The following is a 27,595-nucleotide window of genomic DNA, read 5'->3' on the forward strand; positions in this document are numbered from 1 at the left end:
CCTGGAGCTATATTCTGGTCAAAAACAGCGGTGTGGTAAATGTATGGGGACCTCAATAAAGCAAAGGCCATTCTTMTCCAGTATGCAAAATTACACTGTGCATTCCACGCTAATCACAATACAGCAGTGGAGTAGCTACATATTAATAAAGACGATCCAGTAGAACGGGATCCAGGATTTTAACAGATTCCAAACTCTAGCCGGGTTTTAACTCCGATCTCAGCCTACTCCGTCTTCTGCAGTCATGCAAATGTAACAAAGAACAATCGGCATGGCGGATGGAATGGAGACGCAAACTCCATCTGGAGCCAGTTAATTTCAATGTCAGAACGGCGTTATACTGGACTCTCCGCGAGATTCCGTGTGCACCTCGCAAACTAAAAATATATATTTCTGCACGGTGGCACAATTATTGTTTGTTCAAACTGCAGAAGTTAGAAATAAACATGTTACCTGTTTTCCAAACGACTACACATTTATTGAATCCTGACTCCGGGTTGCAATCCGCTCCAAGAAACCGCGCAGGACCGGAAATGCAGTGAAGTGCAGCTTGGGAATAGTAGTTTTCTTCAATCGCTCGAGTTATCAAGGGATTGCCAATAGAACATAGCTACGTTTTCAAAATATCTAATTCATGACTCGATTTCTTTACACAATTAACGCACATATTTGAATGCACTAGGTCTACATTACGTTAAAATGTAATTGCTTAAAACAGGTGTGGCCTCCAAACATAAAATACATATAGCACTATTAATCAGAGAAAGGCAATAAGCATTTTGTCGCAGATTCAAAGAAAACCGCACACTTGAGTGGTTATTCAGTTAATATTTATTGCTCAAGATGTTAAACCTGATATGTCAATAATTAGTAATAATCCCTGCATGGCATTGACTGCCATTAAATATTAGCAGGCAACCAGGTTCTGTACGTTTCACAGAGCCAATATAAAATGTCAGGAAGCTGTTTAATAATATACAGGCCCACTGCTTATTGAAATGCATAATCTTGCACTTGTCAGTTGCCATCAATTAGGCTTAGAATCAAGTTTGCATGTTTAAAACACCCCACATTCTTTTCTGAAGTTTGAACAAGGTTTAAAGATGACTTTGGGTTTCGGCATACACCTACAGCTGCAAGATGGCTCTAAAAGGGACCTTATTTACTGAAACAAGGAGCAGTCAGCTCATTGGTAACCCTTCCAGGAGCTTACGTCAATATTTGACCCACCACTGTTCAAATATGTGACCGGTTACAGGATCTGAGGCGTTTGACACTCGTTCATACTTCACAGTAGGGACGAAAAAATAATAATATGGACACATATACCCCATACAGTATCTGCAGCAGACAGAGAACTTAGTTAATGCTGTTGTTCAAGATCAACACAAATGACATACCCTTTTTTTCAGCAACCAGATACCCCAGTGTAATCAGACATCCAAGCATATCATAAAAACACAGSTCATTGATTATGTTTTCATATGGGTTGTTGAGGGGAAATCCAATTGGCACCTCTATCTCATTTTAATGCCACTCAGCAACATTCTCAAGTCCTCCGAAAACACCAGATGATAGGTATAGATAGCACAGCTACTGCCGTCCTGGGACAGCAAGTCCCAAGTCATTCGAAGACTGGTCATACCTGAAAAATCRACAATTTCCAAGAGGTAATCCCACTACACACAGTTTGTCGTCACTACACAGGTAGAAGAACTGTTCTCCAGTCTCTTCAAAAGCCTTGTAAACAGTAGGGCATCTGACTACCATGTCCATGTTGAGTACTGCCATCATGTCCATCAGAGTATAGCAGTCCTCTCAGTAGGTTCATTCAATGAGAATAAAAACAGTAGTTGGCAGGGAATTKATCTTAAAACAACTCATTTAATTTACCTGCTTAAATAAAAGTACAATCATTAGCTAGATAAAATCCCAAAGCAGTCAAACCATTCAGATTTCCCAAAGATATATCATCCTTTCTGTTTAGACAATGTTTAAAGCGCTGATATGTTACATTACATTTTTAAAACAAAAAACAGCAGAARCGCATGAGTGAATGACCACTGTGTTTTTAGTGAACACTGCAACAAGTATGCCTTGAGATAGTGTCACGTTCGTTCCCTCTCTCAGCATGATGTCATTGGGGTTCCATTTTCCACCTCACCAACCCCAGGCAGTTGTAGTGTAAGGAATCTTTAGGTCGGAAGACTAGAGCAAATTGCACTTCATTTTAAAACACTGCAATATTTAAAAGAAAAGTGATAATACAAAGCAAAAAAATATTTTAGAATGTTAATATCAAACAGAAAATTGCAATTTTCATGTTCTCCATGATGTCACTGYACTGTTTTGAAATAGTGTTTATGGTGGAAATTCCCAATTCTTTATTACCAACTGTAATTTTGGACTTTACAAAACTGTATGAGATAACCAATGACATCAAAAKATATAATTTACACAGAACTGCCATAACTGTTGATGTCTGAAATGTTTAGTCTGGCATAACATTTTCACAGTAGCTCTGAAGTTTGTATGTGAATTTACTTTTGATAAGATGTCTTGAATTAAAATGTTAGGCTTTATCATCTCCCACTAGTATCAGCCTTGCAGTGGAACAAACTGTCTCCCTTTGTCAACACAAACTCCTCTCTCAATCACAAAGTGCCTACACAAACTGCTTGCTATTTATACAGATAATCTCTATCACAAGAGCAGTTCAAGTAATTGCTCTTAAAAAGCTGAAAAATCACACCTTGAGTGTAAAACCTAGAAAATGTATCTAGCAATGTGTGCAAATCATGTCAACACCACTCTTCTCTCCTTCTTTGGTCCCTCTGGGCCACATTTCAATCGGACCCTTTAAGAGGTCAAAGGTCAGGGTTGACCTCACTACCAAATATTTTTTTAACTAACCCAAGATAGACCAGAGCCTGTCGTTTCCAATGGGAGCAAATTAATCATACTGGGCAGAACAAACAAGGAGGTGGGCAGAACCAAGCACGAGCTAGTGAGATCTTATTGGCACTTTATAGAATTTATTTTAATATTTCCGGTAGGGAACGCCTACTCTGAAGTGCGCGTGTGCAATAACCCAATTCGCCTTTGCACTCCAAAACAACGGCATTTTCAAAACTTTGGCAAAGGGTAAAGTCTACAAAGTGCAGTCCACTCGGTTTGTTACTGATTCTAGTTATGGAAGCAGAAAACTGTATGGACATCAAATGTTTAATCAATGAGAAAACTATCAGAATGATGGCCAAAATCCATCTCACTCCATCTTCTCCSGCTGACGACCACTTGGCTTTCTCTCATAACCATATTTGGTAATGAGTGGAAACACCAACCAGATGCTTCACATTTATACATCCGGTGAAATATCTGTCTCATTGTTCTATCTGTGTTACTACCCTCTAATAGGATGAGGGTGCAGGTTGGCCACCAGTAGTTATTCTTCTGGTTTAGAAGGCCACAAATACAGAATATGTTTCAAGAATGTTACAAAACAATTATCATGAAATGGCATGGAGGTGAAGAAAAAAAACATTTAAAATTAGCATTACCCAAAAACAATATCAAATATTTCTGCTAAAAAAAAAGTGAGGTTGGTGGAGGAGCAGAAGGGAGGGAGATAAAGATAATATTTTACCTCCATACTGCCTTCCAACCAGTAATGGAGGATTCACGGACCGCGAAGTGGAGTCTCTCAGTCAGTGCAAGGTGGTAGAGGTGGAGGCAACGTGGGGGGATGGAGGACTATCTGAGGGGAAGGAGAGGGTGGCGGAGTGGGGAGTGGAGAACTATCGGAGGGGAAGAAGAGGGTGGTGGAGTACTATCGGAGGGGAAGGAGAGGGTGGTGGAGGACTATCGGAGGGGAAGAAGAGGGTGGTGGAGGACTGTTTTTTATGTTTGTGTGTGCTGGGTTGGAATTTGAGTTGGTTTTCTGTAGGTTTTGTGGGTTTGGTTGTCATTTTTGTTGCTTGCTATTGTTTTTGTTATAGTAATGTAGTATAGGCTACATTATTCGTTCATACCTTTCTGATTATTGATTTTTATTCTGTCAATGTACTCTTGCAGTTCTCACGGGGTCGCGGGGAACTATTGGAGGGGAAGGAGAGGGTGGTGGAGTGGGGAGCTGGAGAACTATTGGGGGGGAAGGAGAGGGGGGCTGGAGGCCTAGAGGGGAAGGAGAGGGTGGTGGAGTCCTATCGGAAGGGGGGGGGGGGTCATGCTGCATGCTGCTCCCCCGGGGTAGGAGCGGGTGTCACTGTTTGGGTGGCGGTGGAGCCGTTGGCTGTGCTCTTGCTCGTGGGCAGCAGCTTGCGGTTCAGCATCCGGCTGAAGGTGGACGTGCGTTTCTCCTGGTCTACCGTCACAGGCTGCTCCAAGTACACCAGGTCGTTGTGCGACTGGCTCATCCCCGGGTCTTTGCACTGGCGGCGCCGGCGGAAGAACAGCTTGGCACTCCTGTGYAGGAAGCTGCCTCCTGGTGGGAGGGAGAGAAGGAAACCAGAGGAGGTTGTCCTAAATTAATATATTTAATTTTACATTTAAGTCATTTAGCAGACACTCTTATCCAGAGCGACTTACAGTTAGTGCATTCATCTTAAGACAACCACGTATCACAGACAGCTACGTTACTGAGGAAAAATGTACTTTCTATCAGTCAAGCTAGAAGGGGACGTTAAGTGCAGGTGAAGTTTTTGTAAATTGTTTTTGGGGGGGGTATTATTTAAGATACTGTTTAGAGGTAGGGTTTACGATGTTTTCGGAAGATGGCCAGGGACTGCTGTTCTAGCTGACAGTAACTGTCAGATAGTGTCGTCTACCCTCATAATCCCAGTCTATATTCACTAATATGATAGGGCAAAAAACATGAATTCTTGTTTGCACAATGCACCTCATAAATTGGAGCCAAGTTATATGCAAGAGATACTGTGAATATGTGGGCCAACTTTCACCCTTAGTTTAGGAAACTTGACACACACTTCAATACAAAACCTTGCAAGATACATCCAGATACCTATCATTTTACCTTGGGAGGAGAAGAAAGGTGAACCACACCTTTATGCAAACCACATATTGATGAATTGGAGTAAATTAGGGTAAGTGGGTAAACAACAAACACACACAAACACCATTGAACAAGGACAAAGACTCAAGCTGAAAACAAGGACAATCAAACACGGACAAAGACAAGGTCAAAAAGAGAAAGTGGATTAACTAATAAATCTGGACTTGAAAAATAGAACCAACCATGACAGAATGCGCCTATAACTGCTCTTACAACCAAACTAGGCACTGCTCCAGCCTAAAATTTAATGGATATTATACCATCTGAAAGCAAATGTGAATGTCACATTTCACAGATGGATAGCATTCTAATCTAGTCACTACTGTACCAAGCTACTAACAGCTGTTMGGGAGGTGACTTACTCTTCTGGAAATCATTTCTGATTAGTTTCCTCTAAGACGGCAAAGAAGAAAGTGACAAGGGAAGACATGATAAATTGTGTCAGGAGGAAGGAACGATGAGAAATTAGATAAATGACATGGAAAGAGAGAGGGAGAGAAAGAGACACAGCAAACAACAGACAGGAGCGTTGACCAGGATCATTAGGACTTGAATAGTGTAAGACAGGTACCAAAGTGATATGCCCAGTAGAATATTGTGGGAGAGAATAAGGCCAAAATAAACCCAGCAATGAGATCTGTCTGCACAGGGCTGCATAGGGCACATTCCATCAAATCCCACCTCTGCTCTTTTTGGATCCAGACTCTGAGATGCATAGTGACATGGAGGTTTTGTCTGGATCTTGGTCTGTGCCCTCTMYTGCTTGGCACTCCCAGTCCTCCSGGGCCTGCTGGGCCACTCCACTGGGGCCCTCCTGGGGGTCTGACGACACCTCCGGGGGTTTGCTACTGGCTTTTACTACTGATGCAGTTGCCACAGCGATCTCCTGAGATCCCCCCTCCGACATAGAGGCATCCATCGCAGCAGCATAGCCCGCCATCAGAGCCATCTCATCATCCTGAGACAGAGGAGTCTGGGAAATGGAGTACAGAACAGAAAACCCACTGTTAGAGGTAGAGTGTACTGCCTAGCTGCTTTGTAAGGTACGTCTTTGGCTTTCAGAAAAGCCCTATCCAAATCCTATGTATTATGGTACCTTGGTCACTCCTGAGATGATGATGGTGCTCTTCTTGACCGGGGACTTGAGCTTCTGCTTGGCGGACTCGTGGAGCTGGCGGATGGCAGCCTCAGCCACGGGGTCGGTCCCGTTGAGCATGAGTAGCTCTGTGTCGGAGGAGGACAAGGCCTTRCTCCCCATGATCCCCAGCACGGACGGCTGCGCCGACACCCTCCGTCCTGACACCTTGGACTTGGTGCCGCTGGGAGGATTGGAGGGGTTCTCTGAAAACATACAAGATCACTTGGATAAGTGGCTTACCAACTAATAACTTATACAAATATTATTTTCTATTTTTGATACATTTGATTTAAAATAATCTGAGCCCATCTCCTGTTCTCTAGTCTAGGCTTAGCCTAGACTAGAGAAAGTAATTTGTGTCAAAATGCCTGAACATCGGCCTCCCGGGTGGCGCAGTGGTCTAGAGCACTGCATCGCAGTGCTAGCTGCGCCACCAGAGTCTCTGGGTTCGCGCCCAGGCTCTGTCGCAGCCGGCCGCGACCGGGAGGTCCGTGGGGCGACGCACAATTGGCATAGCGTCGTCCGGGTTAGGGAGGGTTTGGCCGGTAGGGATATCCTTGTCTCATCGCGCTCCAGCGACTCCTGTGGCGGGCCGGGCGCAGTGCGCGCTAACCGAGGGGGGCGGGTGCACGGTGTTTCCTCCGACACATTGGTGCGGCTGGCTTCCGGGTTGGAGGCGCGCTGTGTTAAGAAGCAGTGCGGCTTGGTTGGGTTGTGCTTCGGAGGACGCATGGCTTTCGACCTTCCTCTCTCSCGAGCCCGTACGGGAGTTGTAGCGATGAGACAAGATAGTAATTACTAGCGATTGGATACCACGAAAATTGGGGAGAAAAGGGGATAAAAAWAAAATAAAAAAAATGCCTGAACATCAAAGCTCCAGATAATGGTTGTCTGTAGTATGTGGATAAGAAGGACCTTCAAATGAGTCTGTTATTGCCATATTTTTGGTGTTCCAGCTTAAAACGTGATTTCAATACGTACGCTGGGTTATATTTAGTCCAGGCAGTAGTGGTCGACCTGGTTTACTCTTCACTGCAGTGATTGTCGTGACCACAGTACCGCAGGGCATGACCGTGCGGTCCATCTCCACTCTCTTAGTGGGGGCTGGAGTAGGGGACTGCCACGACCGCACCTCACTGGGTTTCAGGTATGTCAACTGTGGTACAAGAGAAAGAAGGTGAAGACATGATTATCACACGTGTTCAAGTATAACTGGTTGGAATGTCAATAAAACTTCAAAAACATTGTGTGAAACATTAATGTGTTGGATAGACATGAATATGATATGCATTAAGTAGTTAAAAAGCTAGTTCTTACCTCAGTAGTAAGTGACCCTGTCACTTGATCTTTGGTCATGAGTGTAAATGTTAGCTGTCCTTTGGGMTGCTTCTTCACCAGATCAAAAGGCACAGACACTTGACCCAGTAAGGAGTCTGTCAGGAAGACAAAACATCCCAATCAGTTTGCTATTACAAGACTTCATACATACAGGAAAAATAAATGAGTAAAATGGCAGACAACACAATACAGAGGACATTTTAACTGTCAGACAAAGCTTTCATTGTTGTTAAAAACAACTCCAAAGTAGAACTATTTTGGGTGCATATGGGACAGATTATTAGCATCATTCCCTCTCCCTGTACCTAAAGACAGAGATTCAAAACAAAGATACACTTACTCTCCTGAGGTTTCCCATCATCCAGCAGCTGAATTTTCAGCTCTTTTGATCGTCCATTCAGCTCACTGATGAGAGAAAGAGAAACATTCACTAAACTGAAAATGAGTAACAGAAAGACAATGAGGGAGAGARGAGAACTGTGGGTTGGATATTACGCAACCGGTGGCAAGTGTTCACTAAGCGATTGAGCTCACAGGCTACAAATAAATTTTTGTTTCCACTATAGACCGGGGTCTGTAAAGACTGTTTCTGGCAGCATTGGAGCTGGACTCACAAGATGAAGGGCTGGTCCCAGGCTGGGCTGGCTGTGTTCTGTAGGACTGAAGTGGAGAGTTTCTGTGGAGGGTCATCTAGCTGCAGCACACACAGGGGATTCAGACTGCCTGCAAAGTGCAAAGAACAGAAGATGAGTTTAACAGAAATGCATGTTCACATACAAATCAAACATTGGGGTTGGGGATAATGAAACACTAGTCAATACAGTACACTGACAACTCAATTTAGGAGCATTATGATTTTTGAACATTAGATCAAATTGACTTTAGATGTCTGAACCACAGAACTAGAATGAGTTCATTCTACTTCTATGGTCTGAACACTTTAGTTTAATAGCATGCTAATAACTTTGAGTGACTTTGTGACCAATACCTTTACATGTCAATGGCTGAAATAAAGCAGCTCTGGCTATCAGGCTTGTAACAGAATGAATAATGCATCAACTGGTAGAGACACAAGTTGCCCTGGCCATTGGCCAACTAAAAACTCAGCTTCAGGCCGGACTGAGGCTAAGCTAAGGGGAATGGAGCCATTACAAGATAGCAGGAAACTTCACTAGTGACTGGCAAGCCAGACTGAAACTCAATGAAAGGGACCTGGATTGCTTTAATTCATTAAATATCTGCAGTTAGGTAGAACCTTTCAGACAGCACACACCAAAAAGCTGCTGCCTCTAGTTTTGGGTCACAGCCAATTTCAAAAATCCTACCAGCATAATTGTCCACTTTGCTTTAATGAAAAAGAAGCAACTGGGGTGAGAAGTGGTGAACGCCACAAATTCATTTATCAACGGTAATCTATTCAGGGAGATACGCTCTGCCCCTGCTGTGGGGTGATGAGCTGCAGCTATGACAGCCCTGCTACTGTAGGAGAGTTTAGAACCACAGTGATTAGGGTTCAACAGAGGTCAGAAAAGAACAAGTCTCAGTGGCTCCTTGGGTTCCATGATGCAGTCATCTCTTCTGGCAKCCACCTCAAGATGAGGCACATTTGGAGCTGTAACAATACTTCAGTGTTTTGATCATGTTTCCATAGATGAACCAGGTTGTGACCCAGTGGTCCCTCACCTGCAGCACCGTCCTCTTGCTCCTTACACGTCACCCGGATATTCTTTACCAGCAGCTTCCAGTCGTGAGCGCGGGGGGGCTTGGGCGGTGATGTCACCTTGTTACGTGCCTCCTAGAAAAGGTGACAGAGAACATGGCGATACTAGGCACTTCCATATGCCATGTAGTGCAGAGTAGAAATGTAGAGCTAGAGGATGTGCAGGCTATTGTTCCAGATCAGCACTAACACACCTGACTCAAGAACGTGGGGTGTAGAGACTAAGCAACCTATCAATGTTGCTATGTAAGCGCTTCAGCACATCAATCAATGGAGAGGTATAGAGATGGCCACGGGGTGACAGGAGCACGATGTGCTGACGGTGTGTTTTTGTTGTCGTATGTCTTCCTCTCACCTTGACCTCTGTGGCATGAGCAGGCCTGCAACTCAGCATAACGGAGGGACGCACCGCACACAGCAGCTGTCTCAGCCTGTCCTTTACTGCAAACACACTGGGGCCTGTGGCATGGTCCTGACAGAGACATACAACAAACAAACCGATCAACTATCCCATCATATCACTAGCAATCATCGCCATTACACTTTGACTTGTCTGGACTGATGGTTTTGGGATACATCCTAAAGGAACATGTTCAGGTTTGCAGTTTACACTCAAGAAGTATTGAAGCACTTACGTCGTTTTTTCAAATGTGTATTGCCTTTTTAACACTACAACTGATACTGTGGGCTGTACCTGTGTGAAGCTGGGGCTGAGCTGCAGGTCCCAAGTCTCAAGATGGCACACCCCCCAGACCACCTGGACCTGCCCTTCAGCCTCCCTCATCTGCAAGTCCAACTGGGGAACAGAGGGCAACAGAACCACCATAAGCAACAACACAGTTACACACACACACAGCTCAGAGTGCAAGCCAACACAATGAGCTGTAATTGAGCAGTCCAGCACAGAGAGAGTAAGTGAGAGAGAGGGACTGAGCGAGAGTGGAGGTGATCGTCAGAGGTAGGACTGTACTAGTGACTGGGCCATCCTAGGGCTGTTATGGTGACTGTATAACCAGCACACCGGCAGTCACGAGTCATGACTGCAGTCAAATTCCATGTGACAATTTAACAGTAACTAGGCTTCTCCAAGCTCTGATGCTGCTACTGGTCATTAGTAGCATACCAAACTTGCTAACTGCCTGGTACTCAGCACTCTATTGTCCCTCTAATCACTCTGACATCAATGCAAATGTAATCGAAAATCTAATCAAACACTTCACGAGAGCCCATGAGCTCATGTTGTGCAACATTTCTATAAGCTATGCAATTGCATGAGAATTGCATGAGTTTTGATGGCCTCTACTAAAAAGAGAAGGATCCCATCAGCTTTCTATAGGTTAAGCCTACTATATTTACTAATATTAAACCCATTGCTTCGCTTTACAATAAGAGTATAGCCTAATTGGCTAGCATAAAAATTAACCAGAGGAAAAACGTCCTCCATTCGCAATTTAAGTGCAGAGATTTTTTTGTTCCGAGACAGGTGCATGATAATGGTCCTTCCTAAATGAAAAGTAATTTCACACATATATTTAGTATATGTGAAGAAAACATTAAATTAAGAAGTCTGATGTGTGACAATATTATCACTTGCGAATGATGTATTATAACTTGTGAATGACACCCAGCATGTGCAGTAAGGCAAGAAACAGCGCATGCCTTTTTTGTTGTTGCACTTTTTCAAATCCTAGTCGCACACCTCAGGTAGCCTAGCCTAGGATTGTATCACAACTAAAGTGGCCAAATAACTTTTTAAAATAAAGCACATTAATCTGCATTACAACCGGCATACATAGTCGGCGCTTGAGCTTCAAGTTCGGGGAAGATAATTTAAACCATAAAAATGCACCTTTATATTAAAGAATTACATGCATAAATCCGATTTGCAGTCACTTTTGAGAACCGTGTTATCCCGCAAATTGATTGCATTTTGGAACATTCGCGCCTACTGCCGTGTGCGCATCGCTGCGCTTATAATGTAAAGAAACAGCCTAATAGTTTACCAACATTTTAAGCTAAACGTTCTGATCTATTTGTTGCGAGTGGTTGTATTAATTTGGGATCTATCGCATCCCACAAGTGTCCCAAACTATGTTTCACTGGAATTTGGGAATTTGGCTTAGATTAATCAAAAAATGTAGCTTATAACAGTGAACCTTTTTTTTGTGAGATACACATAAGGCAATTCTAGGTCTTGTGGCAAATTTTGGTTAAACTATCCCCAATTAAATGGAATTGCAATCCTCAGCATGCACAGTGCATTCTTTCATCACATGCACAGTGCATTCTTCCATCACATGTACAGCTGATTCTCAAGATCTTGCACACTAATGAGATGCTATTGAGCTCACACTACTACACTGTCTGAGCCAAGGACTACATACTTTCTGGTAAGTTTTGATTACAATACTGGGTGGGGTGAATATATTTTATATGACATACATGATTCTTAACTAGTAAATAGTAGCCTACAGCAAAGTGTGTTGAAACAATTTCTGCTAGTTAGTTTTTGCTACCATGTGGATTTTGGCTTGCTTGAGCCTGCTAACTGAGGAGTGTTAATTTACCTGTTTCCAAACATGTTTCATTTAAAAACATTTATCTTACAAATTAGTTGTTTAATCTAACTGCTTAACTATTTATCTGTACATGGAATTGTATTTGTTTTTTTTACTCATTTTYTTCTAATCTTTACTGCCCTGCCCACTTCACTSTTGCTCCAAGCAGAGGAAACTGCAGTTCTGAAATACATCAAAAAGTGTGAAGACTGGTGGAAGGGACWTTGTGGATCTGAGGCTCTTTCCYCTGTTGCCTCCATCATCCTCCAAATCCCACCAACATCAGCCGCCTCAGAGCGCAACTGGTCCTTGTTTGGGAACACACACCAAAGCACGCAACAGGTTGACCAATAGAAGGGTTGAAAAATTGGTGGCCATCCGGGCAAATTTTAGGCTTTTTGTATCTGTCAACAAGCCATCCTCAACAAGGTTGGAAAGTGACAGTGAAGATGAGGCCTCAGAGTCTGATGTTCAAGAGGTGGACATTGAGGAGATCCAGGGAGAAGACATGGAAGCCTGAGAGGAAGACAACCAAAGCTTTAGTTTCTAGACTATAATTTTACAGATGCGATGGATTATTGGGGATCATTCAATATTCCCTTTCTTTTGTTGTTCATTGAAATCATCCCATATGAAGAGTCAACTCATTTAATTAAAGGTCAATTCTTAACTAAATAGTTATTTTTTATTTCTATTGGAAGGATTTAATAATTTGCAAATATGTCTACTTATGATAAGGTAAAAGGTTTATGTTTCTGTCTCCATATGATATGGTAAATACATTCAATGCAAAAAAACATCTCCATTTAAATGGTATTAATACCCATATATTCCCGTTAATTCCCATATATTCCCATGGAAAGTTTCCACCTCTGAATATTCCCCAAAATGTGCAATCCTAACCGCCACAGCCCTGGGCCATCCTCTCCCATTATGCCTCGATTCTGCTCTGGCTGTACAGACAAATCTGTGTTACCAAACAAAGGCTTTTTCTGATAGCACTGAAATACCCAGGTAAAATGCCTGGATTAAGTAAAACAAAAGTTTGATCAGTAAAAGTAGATTCCGGTCAGACTGGAAACAGTGTAGGCCTAAGGGTTACTTAAGTTCGCTTGTACTGTGCTCTAAGTAATGGAGAGCACAACAAACATGCAGTGCATTCGGAAAGTATTCCCGAACCCTTGACTTTTTCCACATTTTGTTATTTTGACAGCCTTATTCTAAAATTGATTAAATTAAAAAATGTTCCTCAATCTACAAACACCCTATAATGACAAAGCGAAAAGGTTTAGAAATGAATGCTAATTTATTTAAAAAATAAATTAAATTAAAATCAGAAAGACCTTAAGTATTCAGACACTTTGCTATGACTCGAAATTGATCTCAGGTGCATCCTGTTTCCATAGATCAACCTTGAGATGTTTCGACAACTTGATTGGAGTCCACCTGTGGTAAATTCAATTGATTGGATATGATTTGGAAAGGCACACACCTGTCTATCAAGGTCCCACAGTTGGAAGTACATGTCAAAGCAAAAACCAAGCCATGAGGTTGAACGAATTGTCCGTAGAGGTTCATGACAGGATTGTGTCAAAAAACAGATCTGGGGAAGGGTACCTAACAATTTCTGCAGCATTGTAGGGCCGAAGAACACAGTGGCCTCCATCATTCTTAAATGGAAGAAGTTTGGAAACACCAAGACTCTTCCTAGAGCTGGCCACCCGGCCAAACTGAGAAATCAGGGGGAGAAGGGCCTTGGTCAGGGAGGCGACCAGGAATCCGATGGTCACTCTGACAGAGCTCCAGAGTTCCTCTAAGGAGATGGGAAAACATTCCAGAAGGACAACCATCTCTGCAGCACTCCACCAATCAGGCCTTTGGCGGTAGAGTCGCCAGACGGAAGCCACTCCTCAGTAAAAGGCACATGACGGTCCGCTTGGAGTTTGCCTAAAGGCACCTAAAGGACTCTGACCATAAGAAACAAGATTCTCTAGTCTGATGAAACCGGTTTGCCAAGCTTGTAGCGTCATACCAAAGACTTGAGGCTGTAATCGATGCCAAAAGTGCTTCAACAAAGTACTGAGTAGAGGGTCTGAACACTTACAGTACCAGTCAAAAGTTGACACACCTACTCATTCAAGGGTTATTCTTTATTTTTACTATGTTGTAGAATAATAGTGAAGACATCAAAACTATGAAATAACACATATGTAATCATGTAGTAACCAAAAAAGTGTTAAACAAATTAAAATATATTTGAGATTTGAGATTCTTCAAAGTAGCCACCCTATGCTTTGACAGCTTTGCACACGCTTGGCATTCTCTCAACCAGCTTCATGAGGTAGTCACCTGGAATCCATTTCAATTAACAGGTGGGCCTTGTTAAAAGTTAGTTTGTGGAATTTCTTTCCTTCTTAATGCATTTGAGCCAATCAGTTGTGTTGTGACAAGGTAGGGGTGGAATACAGATTCCCTATTTGGTAAAATACCAAGTCAAAAAAACAAAGAGAAATGACAGTCCATCATTACTTTAAGACATGAAGATCAGTCAATAAGGAACATTTCAAGAACTTTCGCAAAAACCATCAAGTGCTATGATGAAACTGGCTCCCTTGAGGGCCGCCACATGAAAGGAAGACCCAGATTTACCTCTGCTGCAGTGGATGAGTTCATTAGTTACCAGCCTCAGAAATTGCAGCCCAAATAAATGCTTCAAAGTTCAAGTAACAGAAACATCTCAACATCAACTGTTCAGAAGATACTGTGTGAATCAGGCCTTCATGGTCAATTTTGGTGCAAAGAAACCACGACTAAAGGACACCAATAAGAATAAGAGACTTGCTTAAGCCAAGAAACACAAGTAATGGACATTAGATTGGTGGAAATATGTCCTTTGGTCTGATGAGTCCATATGAGATTTTTGGTTCCAACCACCGTGTCTTTGTAAGACGCAGAGAAAGTGAACGGATGATCTCTGCATGTGTGGTTCCCACCGTGAAGCACGGAGGAGGTGGTGTGTTGGTGTGGGGGTGCTTTGCTGGTGACACATTCTGTGATTTATTAGCATGGCTACCACAGCATTCTGCACCTCATCTGGTTTGGGTTTAATGGGACTATCATTTGTTTTTCAACAGGACAATGGCCCAACACACCTCTGGGGGTGTAAGGGCTATTTGACCAAGAAGGAGAGTGATGGAGTGCTGCATCAGATGACCTTGCTTCCACAACCACCTGACCTCAACCCAATTGAGATGGTTTGGGGATGAGTTGGACCGCAGAGTTAAGGAAAAGCAGCCAACAAGTGCTAAGCATATGTGGGAACTCCAAGACTGTTGGAAAAGCATTGCTCATAAAGCTGGTTGAGAGAATGCCAAGAGTGTGCAAAGCTGTCATCAAGGCAAAGTGTGGCTACTTTGAAGAATCTTAAATATTATTTAGATTTGTTTAACACTTTTTTTGGTTACATGACATGATTACATATGTGTTTTTTCATAGTTTTGATGTCTTCACTATTATTCTATAATGTTGAAATTAGTAAATATAAAGAAACACCCTTGAATGAATAGGTGTCCAAATGTTTTACACACACACGCATACACAGATATACATATACACATACATACATACATACATACATACATACATACATATATACAGTAAATATATATATAAATATGCATGTGTGTGTAAAAAGTTTGGACACCTATTCATTCAAGGGTTTTTCTTTATATTTACTAATTTCTACATTATAGAATAATAGTGAAGACATCAAAACTATGAAATAAATCAACACGCACACAGCTGAAGTCAGACGTTTACATACACCTTAGCCAAATACATTTAAACTCAGTTTTTCACAATTCCTGACATTTAAGCCTAGTAAAAATTCCCTGTCTTAGGTCAGTTAGGATCACCACTTTATTTTAAGAATGTGAAATGTCAGAATAATAGTAGAGAGAATGTTTTATTTCAGCATTTATTTCTTTTATCACATTCCCAGTAGGTCAGAAGTTTACATACACTCAATTACTATTTGGTAGCATTGCCTTTAAATTGTTAAACTTGGGTCAAATGTTTCAGGTAGCCTTCCACAAGCYTCCTACGATAAGTTGGGTGAATTTTAGCCCATTCCTCCTGACAGAGCAGGTGTAACTGAGTCAGGTTTGTAGGCCTCCTTGCTTACACACGCTTTTTCAGTTCTGCCCACAAATCTTCTACGGGATTGAGGTCATGGCTTTGTGATGGCCACTCCAATACCTTGACTTTGTTGTCCTTAAGCCATTTTGCCACAACTTTGGAAGTATGCTTGGGGTCATTGTCCATTTGGAAGACCCCTTTGCGACCAAGCTTTAACTTCCTGACTGATGTCTTGAGATGTTGCTTCAATATATCCACATAATTTTCCTTCCTCATATTGCCATCTATTTTGTGAAGTGCACCAGACCCTCCTGCAGAAAAGCACCCCCACAACATGATGCTGTCACCCCCGTACTTCACGGTTGGGATGGTGTTCTTCAGCTTGCAAGCATCCCCCTTTTTCCTCCAAAAATAACAATGTTCATTATGGCCAAACAGTTCTATTTTTGTTTCATCAGACCAGAGGACATTTCTCAAAAAAGTACGATCTTTGTCCCCATGTGCATGTTACGTTCCCCAGTTTCTGTGTATTTGAGTGTGTGTTTCAGGAAATGGCYTCCTGAAATTCTCCCCAAGCAGCTGATTGGTAGGCCCCGAATTGATGATTGGAGAGCTGACCCCGCCCCCTCGTCAGGACGCAGCTGTCTTCAATTAGATTCCTTCTGAAGCTATATAAGGCAGTGTTCTGTTGCTCAGAGGGGAGATTGATTGCATATCCTAAGATGATTGCTGAGAGAGAAGGCTGATGGCTGTGGGTTATTTACTGTGTTCGTTGTTGCTGGGAGCAGCTTTGGTATGTTCTGTGTTAGTTTGTTGCTCAGTCAGATAGAGCTTATTTGATGTCCTGTGTTTCTCAGTTTGTTTGTGAAATTGTTTAATATTGTTTCATTTGTTGCCAGGGGGGAAGGGGAACGCACCTAGGGAGTGCTTAGGCAAGAGGCCCGTGGGCATACATATACCCGTAGTATATTCACTGTCTAGGCACACTAGGAAAGACCTGGGTGGACTACCCCCTGTATTTTGGTTAGCGCGCCAGGTGGTGCTAAGTTAGGTAAGTAGTGGGTAGGTAGGAGAGGGGGCTTTGATATTTACTTTCTTTGCTTAAGTTCTGTCCAGCCCCTTTCCCCCAAAATGACCATGTGAAGGAATAAATCCCTAGTAAACGGTGAATTCTCTGCCTTTTGTCATCCTTACTCACACCTACAGTCCATACCTCTTTCACTTCACGGGGAGTTGAGTTGTAGCAGGGTGTTGCGTTCCCTCTTCATAGAGGCGTGCGTAACAGTGCAGTTGCAAACTGTAGTCTGGCTTTTTTATGGCGGTTTCTGAGTAGTGGCTTCTTCCTTGCTGAGCGGCCTTTCAGGTGATGTCGATATTTGACTCATTTTACTGTGGATATAGATATTTTTGTAACTGTTTCCTCCAGCATCTTCAAGGTCCTTTGCTGCTGTTCTGGGATTGATTTGCACTTTTCACACCAAAGTACGTTCATCTCTAGGAGACAGAACGCATCTCCTTCCTGAGAAGTATGACGGCTGCGTGGTCCCATGGTGTTTATACTTGCGTACTATTGTTTGTACAGATGAACGTGGTACCTTCAGGCGTTTGAAAATTGCTCCCAAGGGTCAACCAGACTTGTGGAGGCCTACAATTATATTTCTGAGGTCTTGACTGATTTCTTTTGATTTTCCCAAGCAAAGAGGCACTGAGTTTGAAGGTAGGCCTGGAAATACATCCACAGGTACACCTCCAATTGACTCGGGCTAATTGACATCATTTATCAGAAGCTTCTAAAGCCATGACATAATTTTCTGGAATATTCCAAGCTGTTTAAAGACACTTAGTGTATGTAAACTTCTGACCCACTGGAATTGTGAGTGAAATAACCTGTCTGTGAAAAATTACTTGTCATGCACAAAGTAGATGACCTAACCGATTTGCCAAAACTATAGTTTGTCAACAAGAAATGTATGGAGTTGTAGAAAAAAGTTTTAATGACTCCAACCTAAGTGTTTGTAAACCTCTGACTTCAACTGTACATACATATAAATTTTTGTTGTGAGAATCAATCCCGCTTCCATAAGGCAAACACTTCTAGAATAATGCAAATTAGTGTCCAAACTTTTGACTGGTACTGTATGCTTTTTAAAAATAGATTTACAAAAATGTCTAAACCGATTTTTGCTTTGTCATTATGGGGTATTGTGTGTAGCTTGAGGGGAAAAAAACAATTTAATAAATTTTAGAATAAGGCTGTAACATAACAATGTGTAAAAAGTCAAGGGGTCTGAATCATTTCCAAATGCACTTTCTTTTTGTTGTTGCCTGAACACGACTATTTATCATCAATGTGTGCGGAAATGTTGACAACAAACTTCCTGTGTCATTATAGTAATGGTGAATGAACATAGCCTAGTCTCTTCTGGTTGAGGAAAAAAAATACCTGAGAACAAAAGGATTCCATTTAAAGTAGCTTAAGACTTTTAAAATGGCGCCGGAGAAGGCAGACATTTTACGTGCCCCCATTCGATTGTTTTTTGTTCAATTGTTTGCAACTTATTTTTTTACATAATGTTGCCAGTACCGTTTCTTATGACCGAAAATAACTTCTGGACTAGAGGTCGACCGATTATGATTTTTCAACGCCGATACYGATTATTGGAGGACCAAAAATATGCCGATTATTGATTAGAAAAATATATATTAGTTGTAATAATGACAATTACAACAATACTGAATGAACACTTATTTAAACTTAATATAATACATCAATCAAATCAATTTAGACTCAAATAAATAATGAAACATGTTCAATTTAGTTTAAATAATGCAAAAAAAGTGTTGGAGAAGAAAGTAAAAGTGCAATATGTGCCATGTAAAAAAGCTAACGTTTAAGTTCTTTGCTCAGAACATGAGAACATATGAAAGCTGGCTGTTCCTTTTAACATGAGTCTTCAATATTCCCAGGTAAGAAGTTTTAGGTTGTAGTTATTATAGGACTATTTCTCTATACCATTTGTATTTCATAGACCTTTGACTATTGGATGTTCTTATAGGCACTACAGTATTGCCAGCCTAATCTCGGGAGTTGATAGGCTTGAAGTCATAAACAGTACTGTGCTTCAAGCATTGCGAAAAGCTGCTGGCAAACGGAGAAAAGTGTGGTTTGAAAGAATGCTTACGAGCCTGCTGCTGCCTACCACCGCTCAGTCAGACTGCTCTATCAAACCATAGACTTAATTATAATATAATACACACAGAAATACGAGCCTTATGTTATTAATATGGTAAAATCGGGAAACTATCATTTCGAAACAAGTTTATTCTTTCATCGAAATATGGAATCGTTCCGTATTTTATTGAACGGGTGGCAACCCTTAGTCTAAATATTGCTGTTACATTGCACAACCTTCAATGTTGTCATAATTATGTAAAATTATGGCGAAGAAATGGTCTTCACACAGTTCGCAATGAGCCAGGCAACCCAAACTGCTGCATATACCCTGACTCTGCTTACACTGACCGCAAGAGAAGTGACAATTTCAGGCACTGCATTGATTATATGCAACGCAGGACAAGCTAGTTAACTAGTGATTATGTTAAGATTGATTTATGAAAAATATGTTTTTAAATTCGGTAAAAATCGGCATCCAAAATTACCGATTTCCGATTGTTATGAAAACTTGAAAGCGGCCCTAATTAATCGGCCATTCCGATTAATCGGTCGACCTCTAGTACATACCCCAACCAGAAGCCATGGATTATAGGCAACATCCGCACTGAGCTAAAGGCTAGAGCTGCCGCTTTCAAGGAGCGGGACTCTAACCCGGAAGCTTATAAGAAATCCCGCAATTCCCTCCGACGAACCATCAAACAGGCAAAGCGTCAATACAGAACTAAGATCGAATCATACTACACCGGCTCTGACGCTTGTCAGATGTGGCAAGGCTGGCAAACCATTACAGACCACAAAGGGAAGCACAGCCAAGAGCTGTCCATGACAGCCTACCAGATGAGCTAAACTACTTCAATGCTCAGGGAAATAACACTGAAACATGCATGAGAGCACTAGCTGTTCCGGAAGACTGTGTGATCACGCTCTCCGCAGCCGATGTGAGTAAGACCTTTAAACAAGTCAACATTCACAAGGCCAGATGAATCACCAGGACGTGTACATGCGCTGACCAACTGGCAAGTCTTCACTGACATTTTCAACCTCTCCCTGACCGAGTCTGCAATAACAACATGCTTTAAGCAGACCACCATAGTGCCTGTGCCCAAGAACACTAAGGTAACCTGCCTAAATGACTACCGACCCATAGCACTCACGTCTGTAGCCATGAAGTGCTTGGAAAGGCTGGTCATGGCTCACATCAACACCATTATCCCAGAAACCCTAGACCCACTCCAATTTTCATACCGCCCCAACAGATCCACAGATGATGCAATCTCTATTGCACTCCACACTGCCCTTTCCCACCTGGACAAAAGGAACACCTATGTGAGAATGCTCTTCATTGACTACAGCTCAGCGTTCAACACCATAGTGTCCTCAAAGCTCATCAATAAGATAAGGACCCTGGGACTAAACACCTTATGCAACTAGATCCTGGACTTCCTGACGGGCCGCCCCCAGGTGTTAAGGGTAGGTAACAACACATTCGCCACGCTGATCCTCAACACAGGGGCCCCTCAGGGGTGTGTGCTCAGTCCCCTCCTGTACTCCCTGTTCACTCATGACTGCACAGCCAGGCACAACTCCAACACCATCATTAAGTTTGCAGATGACACAACAGTGGTAGGCCTGATCACCGACGAGACAGCCTATAGGAAGGAGGTCAGAGACCTGGCCATGTGGTGCCAGGACAACAACCTCTCCCTCAACGTGATCAAGACAAAGGAGATGATTGTGGACTATAGGAAAAGAGGACCAAGCACTCCCCTATTCTCATTGACGGAGCTRCAGTGGAGCAGGTTGATAGCTTCAAGTTCCTTGATGTCCACATCACCAACAAACTAACATGGTCCAAGCACACCAAGACAGTCGTTAAGATGGCAGGACAAAACCTATTCCCCCTCAGGAGACTGAAAAGATTTGGCATGGGTCCTCAGATCCTCAAAAAGTTTTACAGCTGCACCATCGAGAGCATTCTGAATGGTTGAATCACTGCCTGGTATGACAACTGCTCAGCCTCCGACCGCAAGGCACCACAGAGGGTAGTGCGAACGGCCCAGTACATCACTGGGGCCAAGCTCCCTGCCATACAGGACCTCTGTACTAGGCGGAGTCAGAGGAAGGCCCTAAACATTGTCAAAGACTCCAGCCACCCTAGTCATAGACTGCTCTCTCTGCTACTGCACGGCAAGCGGTACCGGAGCACCAAGTCTAGGTCCAAGAGGCTTCTAAACAGCTTCTACCCCAAGCCTTAAGTATCCTGAACACCTAATCAAATGGCTACCCAGACTATTTGCATTGCCCCCCTCCACTCCCCCTCTTTTACACCGCTGCTACTCTCTGTTGTTATCATCTATGTATAGTCACTTTAATAACTCTCCCTTCATGTACATATTACMTCAACTAACCGGTGCCCCCGCACATTGACTCTGTACCGGTACCCCCCTGTATATAGTCTCTCTATTGTTATTTTACTGCTGCTCTTTAATTACTTGTTACTTTTATTTCTTATCCATATTTTTCTTAACTAGATTGTCGGTTTGGGGCTCGTAAGTAAGCATTTCACTGAGGTCTACACCTATTGTATTTGGCGCATGTGACTGATAATTTTATTTCATCACGTGAGTCACATGAAATGCCTCCACTGCAATCATACTACAGTAATGTTAGAACTGTGTGATTTACATAGCCAAAGTGCACTGAGCCGCGCAACCACAGAGCGTGTGAGGCAGAAAGAGAAACACACACGGTCTCAATATACTGTATAAATACACTGTGCACAAAAAAACATTAAGAACACCTTCCTAATATTGAGTTGCACCAATTTGTTGGGGCATGGGCTCTACAAGATGTTGAAAGCAATCCACAGGGATGCTGGTCCATGTTGACTCCAATGCTTCCCACAGTTGTGTCAAGCACGTACTATCAKACCTCATTCAAAGGCACTTAAATATTTAGTCTTGCCCATTCACCCTCTGAATGGCACACATACAAAATCCATATCGCAAGGCTTAAAAATCCTTCTTTAACACAYCCCCCCCCACCCCCAACACTGATTGAAGTGGATTTAACAAGTGACATTAATAAGGGATCATAGATTTCATCTGGATTCTCCTGGTCAGTCTATGTCATGGAATTCATAACGTTTTGTACACTCAGTGTATATCCATTCACAATTACTCATGACAAGAACAATTCTAGTGTTGGTTAGTCAGTCATTCGTCGCAACATAAAAAAGGATGAAAATATTTCGAAAAGCCTGTCCCTAGGAGTTTTCCAGACCAAACCGAAGAGACCTGTAAAAAACAAATAGTCTCCTTCTACACCACCCAAAAACAACAGCATATCCAAAACAATAACAAAGGTGTCCTGACCGAACTTCAGCTTTTTAAAAGGGATTGCTAACTAGCATTAGTGCAGTGACTGGAAGTCTCGGGTAACTGCTAGCATGCTAGTAGATTCCCATAGACTTCCAGTCATTGTGCTAACGCTAGTTAGCAATGGCTCGCAAAACTACCTGTAACTTCCTTCATGCTGGACACAGATATATAAAAATGGTATCCACGAGTCCATCTGACTCAGGGAAAGTAGATACAGGGCCTCATTGCCAAAATCCCCAAAGTATCCTATTAAACCTCTCACTGGATTTGTATTTATGGCAGATTCAGATCAGGCCCACAATGAGGCAACAAGTAAAGCACCTTATTTCGAAATACCTTTAATTCAAGCAGAGAGACAAAGGCTAGATTGCGTAAACATTGTGGGTAAACCTGAGACTTGACTGTAAATCGTGAGACTTGACTGTAAATCGTGAGACTTGACTGTAAATCGTGCCCAGTCAGTTATGGGCCGTGCTACTAAAATAGATGAATCAAGCCATCTCTACTTTGTTTTGCATGAAAGAGAGCCTATCACTCAACGTCAAGACAATTATTTTTGGGAAAATTCTTAATTCCATTAGTATGTGATTGTGTCTGTGATTATACTCCTAACAATGAAAGTGGAGGTAGTAGGGGACCAAAAAATGAGGGAGCTGGGAACTCATCCCTTTCAGTATTTTACATGACACTGACAGTAATTTAAACAAGGTCTCCAGGGCATTTATCAACCTCTGGGTCCTCGCCATTTAATCTGATTCTCGTAGCAGAAGCGAAGCTCTGCTGAAGTGCGTCATGTTCAATAAATCAGAGCTTCCTCCATTAAGACAACCAGGAACCCTGCCACCTCTGACTCGCTCTCCCTTTGTTCGTATTAAGCATAGCTCCAATAGAAATGGGAAGGGATAGATTATAGCTGCAGATGTAGTGAGCACAACTGTTGTGTTCATTTACCTGCAGTTCAAGTGGAGATATCGTTACGCTGTACCTACAGGGCTCTCCTGGACACATGGCTGATGGTGAAGCACTGAGGGAGAACTGAAGCTTGTCCCCGACCACCTTGCATCGTGCAGCCTAGGAGAAGACAAGACAGCAAATAGTTACAATAGTACCATACAATAAGCGAGGGAACACTCAAAAATTTATTTGAGGTAAAAAGGTGCTTGGTGCTAAACATGCCTAACTATGATTATGGTATTCTTGCAAACTGCATACGTGGCTCACATTACAATTGGTTAACCTGTAGTTTTTCCTTAATGGTAACAATGTGTGTTGCTTTTTTCAGAGTGTGACAACAATCAACTTGAAAGCTCAAACATGAAGCATCTCATTAAAGGCAGGTACTGCCCATTTCTCCCTGCTTGACCCTCCTTGTCATTGGTTCCCTCGTCTCCTTATGGTGCTTTCAAGACACCTGGTAACTCTGGAAGAAAAAAAACTAGGTCAAATCATGACATCATTGATCTTCAGGTTGGAGCGCTAGAAAGATGCCAAAGTTTCCCACTTAGAAATCTGAGTTAGATGACCGTTCTAACGATTTTTCCTAGTCGGAGCTAGTTTTTCTCCACTCCAGAGGTCCCAGTTGTCTTGAATACACTGGAGTCAGAAGTTGGAGAACTCGAGTTCCGAGTTGTTTTACAGTGCTGATCTGTACTGGGCTGGCTATAAGGGGACCGCTACCTAAGCTTCTTACTACATACACACATACCAATGGAGGCAGGGCAAGGACACACCTTTGTTCACCAAAGTCTCTGGGAGCAAAAAACAATGAAGCAGCATCTGGATCTTGCATATTACAGAAAAAAAAGAAAAAAAACTGAGCAGGCATTTAATAACACAGACTAGTTTAAATCACTGCTTTGCTTTGTTTCTCCATACAAAATCTGCCAATGCTATTGTTGAAAATCTTATTGATAACTTCTGAGAATGTTGTTCACCTTCCTTTTAGAAGAGGGCTGGTTATATGAGGATCCCATAAACTTAGAACTGGAGAGGAGGTAGTAAAAGTGAGCTTACAGCATGAAAACTGCAAAGAGGCTGCTATTGGCTCCAGCCAGACAATTTAAGGGGAGGGGGAAAATGTCTGGAAGTGCCAGTGAAGTTAATGGACATTGTGTAACTCAGGAGATTGGCCACTGCAGACCTGAAATTAAGTTAAATGGCTGTAGCACCAGTAGAGCAGCCCCTCTACATTGAATTACAGTGGAAGACCGGATTGACTACAGAGCCGGGTTATGACATTAGGGCATGTTGATTAGGAAATGGCAACAGCATAAATGCTTACTTTTCCAGCTGTAATGAATGTTAAAGAGGCCAACACTGCCAAAAGAAACATTATTTCATTGGCTATAGGAGGAGAATGAGGACGCTGCACTGGGATCAACAATGACAACATTGATCCAGATTCCTCATCTTAACTCACTCTTGATTTTAGTCAGGAAAAGAAGCATTCAAAAACAATGATAAAACCATATCTGGGCTATAATTCATTAATGTACTGAGCTTTACATTGTGTGTGCAATTTATTGAGAACCATTGGATGAGAGCCAGTCTGATACACCGGGACTATCTTACCTTCTGACTAGCAGACTTCTTGAAGCTGGACACTTGGCCAACCACCAGTTCTGATGACTCGAGGCCGTCCTCTTCTAATATTAGTTTCACTGGGCACTGTGTGAGTTAGGAGTACACCGATCAGGTCAGGAGGTGATCAGCAATAACTGTCATTATCTCAACATTACACTTCATTTTGACAGTTTCAATCAAAGAGTTAGAGAACATGGAAGAAATGGATCACCTTTACAATTTGTATCACGTTTACAGTTTGCAGCTACAGGGGCTTCAACTCTTGACAGTAACTTGAGAGATGAGGTTTCAACAAGGCAGTGTCAATGTATGGGAATCAAGATTGTTGACACTGTATTCCGTGACAGGGAGCTTGTGCTGTCACGATGCTCACATGTGTGCTCAAGTCTTGTTAGGTTCATACAGATCCTGTATTCATATATTGTTTGTTTGGCTACAGTGGATTCTTTGTAAAGTCTACCAGGGACTATTTAAAAAAAAAAATGCGTAGCTACAGTCAGCTCTGTAGTTTCCCAATAGTAATTTGTTAAGTGAAACAAGCTATTGGTCGACATGGGACTTGAATTTTTCAACTAACCTGCTATTAGCGATACTGTATTTGTTTTCGTTTAGGGGAAAAGGGTATCTTGTAAATGTCCGTGTACAGTTGCAGGTGATTCTACAAAAACCACAGAAAACTCAGAAAGATATTAAATCCACAGTAGCACCAAGAGCAGGTTATTTGAAAATTCCATGGTGGCGTTAAATATAAGCTAACCTGTAACGGCCAGTAATGGAAACGTATGTATCACATATATGGCGTACAAACGGTAGCTAGTCTTACCCCAGACTTCGTCGATTCATCATTCAAAGCTCTGCACCAAGCCCCTCTCCATTGACTTTTCCAACTGTTCAGTGAAAGCGCCCATCCCAACAGAACGTCCGCTTCCCCCGAACCAGCATTGTTTTGCTCAGGCATCTGTATCCGTAGATCGCTGTAAAAATACTGTACTAGATACAGTATCAATGTAATGATGGAGGCAATGAACAGTGTAACCATGCAAAGCCATGGCAAGTCTCCCAAACCGGAATTTGAAGGGAGACTTTCTGAGTCCAATTCTCCCAAATCAGCATTTGGAAGATGAATTTCTGAGCCAGGCATCCTCAGCAATTTACTTGGTTAGCTAGCTATGTATTTAGCTAATAACAACGCCCCCTTAAAAGTAAGACCAGTACAAAAACATGGTCTGATGATCTTTGCAAGAAAGTCCCTGTCATTCAAGACAGTTAGCTAACGGAGGACTAGATCCAGCTATTATAGCAATGGGAGCTAGTCTTGCTACCACAAGTTCAACCACTGAACCAGTATGCAAGCTAATGTCAGCCTCTTGTCAATAATATCCTGGCTCCTGATTGAGGAGCAACTTTAAACGAAAATAAAATACCCAAGACGAGTAACTTGGCTGGCGACAGACTTCTCAAGGATGTAACGTTAATCTTGCTATCTATCTGGTTTGAAACTGCAGTCAGAAGAATGCTAGCTAGGTAGCTAAAAACAAGCAAGTAAAATACATTGTTTCCTTTATTGCAAGTAACGTTAGCTAGCTAAAATAACGTGAGTGTTATTCTGAGTAACGTTACGTTTTACCAAGCTTCTAAGTACGTTCCACAGCTCTAGCTGAACAACATTGTATCAAATGTCTGTCTTTGACTAGCTAGCCAACAACAGTAAGTTAGCTAACTTCAGACCTTTCTTTCATTCGATTACTAGCTAACGTGTAACGTTATTCTAGTAAATTGCAGTAGCTAGCAAGCAAGTTAGCTAGCTGCTACTCAGTAACACGTATTCCAAAATGTAATGTTCATTAATCATTTCTGGCGTCCATGGTGTAAAACAAAGTGAAAGTAATATGTGGCTAGCTTTAAACGACGGGGGGGGGATGCTAATTTCGTGAAGTTCTTATAAAGCCCCATCTCAAACTTGCAGAGCATCTCCGACACCAACGATGACCGAAATCGAAAACTTGCCAATGCGATATATGTGACTTGAACTGTTATTCCCAGAGTGCATAGCGATATCTTAAAGCACCCCAAGTGCGCCCTGTTTTAACCTCAAGTGGGTCTTTTGAAACKATCAATTATATCTTCAAATACATTTTGTTATATAAGAAAATCAGCTTTCTGATGCGGAAATAACTGCAATTACATAGCTATTATCGATACACGTTATGTTACGTTGCAGAGATACAAGGCTCGGATTGGACCAAACTACATTCCGTAGATTTTCCAGTGTTGTGTTTACAGAAATGGCTCCTCCTCTCTAGTAAGAACGACGACATTACACTTTGTGTCAGCAAGTTATTATGAATAAATACATTTAAAGAACATAGCTAGCAAGCAACAACATATGTTGCTATATTCATCAAGTGAATCTGAAAGTTGCGCCTTCTCTTGATAACCATCGAACTTGCTCGAGGGAAATAACGTTTGCTGCGCGTTATAGCTAACTACTCACA

The 27,595-nt window shown here is 42.2% G+C and overlaps 1 protein-coding gene across 2 annotated transcripts; it reads right to left on the reverse strand.

The window, feature by feature from the left end:
* Nucleotides 1-4,087: 4,087 nt before the first annotated feature.
* Nucleotides 4,088-26,323, reverse strand: LOC111980785 (C2 domain-containing protein 2). Of its 2 annotated transcripts, none has more exons than XM_024011771.3 (13): nt 25,924-26,323; nt 25,089-25,184; nt 23,469-23,588; nt 9,962-10,063; nt 9,623-9,739; nt 9,231-9,339; nt 8,162-8,270; nt 7,888-7,952; nt 7,527-7,642; nt 7,191-7,365; nt 6,168-6,412; nt 5,753-6,044; nt 4,088-4,483 (listed from the first exon to the last, which is right to left on the reverse strand). In XM_024011771.3, exons 1-13 carry the CDS (start codon nt 26,239-26,241, stop codon nt 4,224-4,226), a joined length of 2,124 nt encoding a protein of 707 aa, XP_023867539.1. In that variant the 5' UTR covers nt 26,242-26,323; the 3' UTR covers nt 4,088-4,223. The 2 variants fall into 2 exon arrangements, with proteins under 2 accessions (XP_023867539.1, XP_023867538.1); XM_024011770.3 differs by having other exon boundaries at nt 9,231-9,342.
* Between the last annotated feature and the right edge of the window lie 1,272 nt (nt 26,324-27,595).

This window comes from Salvelinus sp. IW2-2015, linkage group LG20 (assembly GCF_002910315.2).
Source record: "Salvelinus sp. IW2-2015 linkage group LG20, ASM291031v2, whole genome shotgun sequence".
NCBI classification, from domain to species: domain Eukaryota; kingdom Metazoa; phylum Chordata; class Actinopteri; order Salmoniformes; family Salmonidae; genus Salvelinus; species Salvelinus sp. IW2-2015.